Below are 7,500 nucleotides of genomic sequence, written 5' to 3' on the forward strand. Positions count from 1 at the left end.
CGGTCACACGTCACCTGGGAACCTTGTGCCGGTTAATCGCTGAGGAAGACATAGCCGGCATTACGGACAGACTGGACCGTGTCCGTACATCCTACAATGAATTCGAATCGGCACACGACGCTTACCAAACGTTCCTAAGCAACGATGAAAGGGAATTGGAGGCCAGCGAGTCATGGTATAAGGAAACTGAAGAGGAGTACATAAAGGTGATAAAGGACGCCAGGGCGTTCCTTAAGGTAAGGACTCAAAGTGAAATTCCGTGTGCAAAGTCCCGCGTAGACAGTGAAAATAGTGAAAGTGAACGTTTAGACGTCTCACCGGCTGAACTAGTTGGGATCTTAAATGTACCCAAAGTTGAATTAGACGTGTTTGAAGGTAACTCTCTTGAGTATAATCTCTTTATGACAATTTTTGATGAACTCGTAGACAGTAAAGTGAGTGACCCTCAGATCAAATTGACTCGTCTATTACAATACACCAAGGGACCGGCGAAAGCTGCCATAAAAAATTGTGCGTTGGTGGGAAATAGTGCTGGTTACGTACAAGCCCGCGATATATTGAAACGCAGGTTCGGTAATTCTCACCTTGTGTCTCAACAAATTGTTAATGATTTAAAAAATGGTAAGATGGTATCTAAGCCTCAAGAGTTGAGGCAATTGGGTGATGACTTAACAATGGCAGTTGCTACTTTTGGAAAATTAGAATTGTATGAAAGGTTTAACACTCAAGAGTATATCTTAGATATTTTACAGAGGTGTCAGGGATTCGTTCGTAACAAATGGAAACAGAAAGCTCTAAGTCACAAACGAGAAACGGACACATACCCATCTCTCAGTCAATTCGCTGAGTTTATCAATGTCATGGCAGATGAGGCATGTGATCCGGTTTATGGACTGCAATCCACAGGTAAGGGTCAAAATGTGAAGAGCACAAGTTGTAATGTAGCAGCATCTGAGTCTAAATACCCCGTCAAGTTAGGGCGTGCTGGTAGCACATGTGTGGTGTGCGGGGAAGGACACAGACTGTTCTACTGTGAGGAATTTAAAGGCATGAAACCTGAATGTCGGTTAGAAGTTGTAAAAAGACACAAGCTGTGTTTCAATTGTTTATTAGGTGGGCACGGGGCTAGCAAATGCTTCAAACAATCCATTTGTTCAGTTCCTGGATGTGGTTTAAAACATACAAAATTCATCCACGTCCCGGCAAAGGACTCTCAGGGTAATGGGGGCGTAGTTGAAAATTCGGAGTGTCAAGAGTCAAGTGTGGTCATGAATGGTTATGTTAATGATGCTCGATCGAAGATTTATCTACCCATTTTACCAGTTGTCGTGGATAATAAACTTAAGGTCACGGCGTTGTTAGATAGTGGATCAGACACTACTTTCGTCACGGAAAGGGTGGCCCTCGAGTTGGGTCTGGAAGGAGACCTTAAGGAGTACACCATGAGTACTTTAGGGGGGACCAGGGAAACTCAATCAAAGGTAGTATCCCTTAGTCTTACGTCACCGGATGGTAGACGAGAGGCCAGTGTTACAAATGTCATGGTCGTCCCAAGAGTGCCTGTTAGGCAACCACCTGTCAAAATTGAGATTGATAAATTCCCCTACTTCAAGGGCATACCTTTGAATACTAGTCAAGTATCTGAGCCAGACATTTTGATAGGCATGGACAACGCTTGGCTCCTAAAGCCATTGGAGGTCAGAGGGGGTTCAGGCGGGAATAAGCACCAACCTTATGCTACGCGGACCTACTTTGGGTGGTCTGTAAATGGCCCAATTAGTGCAGGTAAGTCATATAATGTCGGCTCGTGCTTTGCAAGCTCGATCGAAGCAGATGTTGAACGCTTGTGGATGATGGAAAATGAATGTGAAGATAGGGCACCATCTCAGAACGACCAGAAGGTTATCAACCTTTGGGATAAGGAAACGCGATACGAAGATGGGCATTATGTACTGCCAATACCTTGGCGAGGTGAGCCAAACTTGCCCAATAATCGTGACGTCGCCGAGAGACGATTAAGAAGTTTGTACAAGAGGTTGGTGAAATCCGGCACATTGAATGTATACTCTGAGAATATTTCAGATTTGATCAAGAAGGGGTATGCAGAGTATGTTCCCGAGATTGATATAAAGAGAGATGACGGTAAAGTGTGGTACCTACCGCATCATGCCGTTACGAGCGAAACCAAACCAGGTAAGGTGAGAGTCGTATTCGACTATGCTGCTCAAAAGAACGGAGTCAGTCTGAACAGTCAGTGCCTACAGGGCCCAGATCTGAATAATAAGTTGATTCACGTGTTACTCAGGTTTCGCCGATATCATTACGCCATCACGGCCGACATTGAGGCTATGTATCACCAAGTCAAAATTCCCATTAGCGATAGAGACGCTTTAAGGTTCCTATGGTATGTTAGCGATGAAATAAGAGAGTTAAGAATGACCTCGCATCCCTTTGGCGGAATATGGTGCGCTAGTAGTAGCACCTATGCCTTGCGGAAGGCTGTAGAGGACATGCAACCTTGTGAGGAAGTAAAAGACACGCTACTCCGGTCATTTTACGTTGACGATATGTTGAAGTCCGTAGCGTCACCTCAAGAGACAATTGAGGTAATTGAAGATACTAGAAGTGTCCTCAGACACGGAGGGTTTAACTTAACCAAATTCATGATTAATGACGTCAAATTGCTAGAGAGCATCGATGAGCAAGACAGGGCTAAGGAAGCAAAGGAATTGACATCCAATATGCATAGCAAAGTGCTTGGGATTAAATGGGACGTCGAGAACGACTGTTTCTTTTTCGTTAGTAAGGGTGTTCAAACACAGAATGTGACAAGACGAGTTATGTTGAGTCAACTTGCTTCGACTTACGATCCTTTAGGTTTAGTTTTGCCAATCATTGTTCCAGCCAAGATTTTGTTCCAGGAGGCGACTAGGCTTAAGATGTCTTGGGACGAAAATATTCCTATATCTTTGTGTCAGAAGTGGTTGAAATGGATAACTTCACTATATGAAATCTCGAAACTTCGCTTCCCTAGATGCGTTTTGCCTTTAGAGTGGAATGGTTGTACTTCAGAATTACATCATTTTTGTGATGCAAGTGAGGTTGCATTTGGTGCTTGCACTTATCTCAGGACAATCGATCAAGATGGGAAAGTACACGTAGCTCTGCTAGCCAGTAAAGCGAGAGTAGCTCCCATCAAAGGAGTTACTATACCAAGATTGGAAATTTCGGCTGCCGTTGAAGCAGCCAAATTAGATGTTGTTGTTAAAAGAGAGTTTGATATCCCCTTGCTCAAATCTAACTTCTGGTCTGACAGTACTATAGCTCTGGCATATATACAGAACGAGACAAGAAGGTTCAAGACTTTTGTGGCGAATCGTGTCACACTCATTAGACAGGTTTCAGAGGCTAATCAGTGGCATCATGTTAGTGGTGATGAGAATCCTGCAGATGTACTATCTCGGGGATGCTTTGTAGACAATTTGCCAGCTTCTTGGTTTAATGGTCCTCCCTTCTTGTCGAATTACAAGTGTGCATGGCCAGCACAAGATAATCTTGTAGGACACCTTCAGGATGAAGACCCGGAGGTGAGGCGTGAGGTATATCCCACGAGTATCGTACAGACGTGTCAGTCGGGCGTCACCCAACACCCGATCGACACGCTGATTGAGCACTATTCAAGCCTTTACAGATTAAAGAAGGCCGTTGGTTGGTGGTTAAGGCTAATACAATTTCTTAAGAAGAAGATTCCGCAAAATTCACCACTTGAGATCCATGAACTAAAGCACGCGGAAAATCTGATTGTCAAACATGTTCAAGGGCGTGCTTATTTTCATGAAACCAAGAACATTGAAGCAGGGAAAACTGTGTTAAAGTCCAGTTCAATATATAAACTGTCTCCTATTCTTATAGATGGTCTGTTAGTAGTTGGTGGTAGACTCAAGCATGCGGCATTGAATGGGCAAGCTATAAATCCTGTGATCCTCCCTCATAACCACAGGTTGTCTACATTGATTGTACGTGATTGCCATAATTCCTCTCATGTAGGAGTGGAATGGACACTCAGACGGGTGCGTAAGAAATTCTGGATCATACGGGGTAGAAAATTGGTGAAACGCGTCAAAATGGATTGTATAGTTTGCAAGAGATTATACGGGGCCCCCATGAACCAGAGAATGTCTGACCTCCCTACCGAGAGGTGTGAACCCGGGGGGCCAGCCTTTAGGTACGTAGGAGTAGACCTGTTTGGACCCTTCCATGTTAAAGTCGGGAGATCAGAAATGAAACGTTACGGGTGTCTGTACACGTGTTTTACTACGAGAGCTATTCACATTGAGAAGCTTGATAGCTTACAAACTGACGCATTCATCAATGGTTTCATACGCTTCACAGCGAGGCGAGGTTACCCCAGTAAGGTGTGGTCAGATAATGGTACTAACCTAGTAGGAGCGAGGGCTGAATTAGCACGCAGTGTACGAGATCTGGACCGATCGTTGATCGTAAGGGAAACACGTCGACGTGACGTTGAGTGGTCGTTCAACCCGCCTTCCGCGTCACATCACGGAGGCGTTTGGGAACGTATGATAAGGTCTGTACGTAAAGTACTGTTCGCTTTAGTCATCAAATACCCCAGGATGATTGATGATGTTTTGCAAACCCTCTTCTGTGAAGCGGAAAGTATAGTCAACAGTAGGCCACTTACTAAATGCAGTGATGATGCAAGTGATGAGAGTCCGCTGACTCCCAATCATCTGTTACTCCTCCAAGGAAACTCCCCACTATCTTGGGGAGCCTTTCACGATGCCGATCCTTACCGCAAACATTGGCGTCACGTGCAACATTTAGCCAAACAATTTTGGAAAAGTTGGGTTAGTGAATACCTAGTGGAATTGCAAAGAAGGCAGAAGTGGAATTCTGAAAGCCCGAATCTTTCAGTCGGGGATTTAGTGCTTATAATGAATGAAAACTCGCCCCGCGGTTCTTGGCCGCTGGGGAGAGTCCAGGAAGTGCGGGTGAGCAGAGACGGATTGGTTCGTAGTGCCCGTTTGAAAACTCAATTCGGTGAGCTCACCCGACCCATTACAAAACTTGTATTCCTTGAAGGTTCTTTGTAAATGTTTTGTGTTCTGTCATAGATATATGTGTGATTTTTTTTATTTTTTTTTTTTTTTTTTTTTTTTTTGAATCGTAAGATTCAAGGTGGGGGAGTGTTACGTCCATAGACGTAAATTCATGTTGCTGATTTCATTGTACAAAAATCAGGAGTGGAATGAATAATTCGTATTATACGTCCGTTAATGTCACGGTATAATTTTGTGTATCGTACGGCCGTTAATGTCACGGTATAATTTTGTGCATTTTACGTCCGTCAGTTTAGTGTCACAGTACGATTAGTTGTACAATTTCCCCCCGTCACCGGCATCGACTTGGTCGAGTGTGGGAGAAGTTGTGGGTAGATGGTGTGTGGGGGCCAGCATATCAAGGTCGTCTTCTCTAACTGGCATTAGTCAGAGTCGCCCAATGTGTGGGTTATATGCAGTTAGAGGAAGGGACAAGTCACGTGTAATGTCGCAATCCTCCACTTCACCATTGTAATGTCGAACGAGTCAACGGACGTAGGGGGACCTATGGGAGACGCACAAGTCGGTGAGTGATTGCTTTAGTATATGATGTCATTTCAATGTCAAATTTATGATGTGAGTTACGACTCTACGTATTGATTAACATTTGTATATTTTTCTGTTATTAATTGGCATTTATGTATTTTTGTAATGTTGTACAAGTTCTTTGACAATAAAAACATTCTTTTTAGAATGACCTGCAGTCAGCGTCCATTCGGAGCTCCATTTATTCCCTACGTATCATAAGAAGACAATAAATTGCCGACAAAACCCTACAGTTATAAACTGACAATTACAATTGGAAGGACTTCTGTAGGATCTCTTATTGATGGTAGAGTGTTCAATAAACCTATTAAAATTTTTATTGATACAGGATCTGTAGTTAATATTATAACTAATAGAATTTTAAACCAGTTGAAACAAAGATTGAAAATCTTGGAACCAATCCATTACTCATTGCAAGGAGTAACTGGGAATCAGTTAAAAACATTAGGTAAGATTAAACTAGAAGTTATCTTATATACAAATTTACATTTCCACATTTCAGTGATAGTTGTAGAAGAATCTGTTTTTCCAGGATACTTATTGATAGGATTTGCAACTTTAAGAAGAGAGAACATGATCATATGTCCTGCTGACATAGGAATCTTAGTGAAATCACAGTTAATTCCATTTTTAAATCAACCAGACTTAAGACCAGTGACAGGAATCAAAGAATCCCTAGAAATAGATAGATAAGATAATATTTTTTACTTTAGATAACGAGGTCGAATGGTCCAGACCAGCAGAAAGTAAAGCCACATATAGTGAATTCAACTCAGATATTCAAATAATCCCAGAAATTACTAATTCAGCAACTACAAATGAAGCCTTGCAAATTGTGGATGGTGGCGTAATAAAGTCAACATTATTACCCTCCAGAGCAATTAACATGGTGGAAGTGCAGTTGAAACGAGTCACTGTAGACTCTGAAATCTCAACCATCCCAGAATCAATTAGATTAAAAGGTTTGAAATTGGACTCAGGGATTTATAGGTCAAATAAAAACATGGTAGAAATTAATGATTACTACTTTAAATAAAGATATAGTCTTAAGGAAAGGTACACAAATAGGATGTTTTCAGTTGTGTACAACACCCTTTAAGATTTTAACTGAGAGTATTGAGGAGGTGGAATTACCAATTTCATCAATCTGTTCAGTTCAGGAAGAAATAGAGTTAGGAAAGAAATACAAGAATAAACTAGAACCTACTAATTGCCCTGAGTTGGATGAAAGTTTAGTTGCTTTGCTCGTGAAGCACAATAAAGCAATTGCTTTGCTGGGGGACGCCTTAAGCAAAACAGCTATTTCAGAACATCAGATTAAATTAAAACCAGGAACGCAGCTTATCTATATACCCACCTACATAGTTCCTTATTCAAAATTAGCAATAATAGATAAACTAATCACTGAAATTTTATCGTAGGGTATTATTGAACATAGTTAAAGTGAGTGGAACTTTCGTTTTATTCTATTGCCAAAATGAGATGGTACTATGCGCCCAGTTATTGATTATAGGGAATTGAATAAGCACACCATACGTGACAGATTACCCAGTGATAGGAGGCATTCCTAGAAGTTTGGGAACTGAGAATAGATATTTTAGCACTATAGATATCAAATCTGCTTTTAGGCAAATAGAGTTGTATGAAGACTCACGAGAGTTCACAGCATTTTCTACTCCAAAGGGACAAATGAGTTTAAGCAAATGCCATTTAGTTCATGTAATAGTCCATTGATTTACATGAGATTAATTAATACAGTTTTAGGTGCGTTGTTAGGAAACACTACCAGTGTACTTCTAGATGATATTTTAATAGTTTCCCAGACAGCGGTTGA

General features: G+C 41.6%; 1 protein-coding gene across 1 annotated transcript; it reads left to right on the forward strand.

Moving 5' to 3' along the window:
- Positions 1-144: 144 nt before the first annotated feature.
- LOC143036995 (uncharacterized) lies at positions 145-4,414 on the forward strand. Its single transcript, XM_076205100.1, has 3 exons — positions 145-175; positions 280-4,225; positions 4,393-4,414. Exons 1-3 carry the CDS (start codon positions 145-147, stop codon positions 4,412-4,414), a joined length of 3,999 nt encoding a protein of 1,332 aa, XP_076061215.1.
- The last annotated feature ends 3,086 nt before the right edge of the window (positions 4,415-7,500 follow it).

The sequence above is a fragment of the Oratosquilla oratoria genome, chromosome 21, assembly GCF_046742065.1.
Source record: "Oratosquilla oratoria isolate Oo_2021 chromosome 21, ASM4674206v1, whole genome shotgun sequence".
NCBI classification, from domain to species: domain Eukaryota; kingdom Metazoa; phylum Arthropoda; class Malacostraca; order Stomatopoda; family Squillidae; genus Oratosquilla; species Oratosquilla oratoria.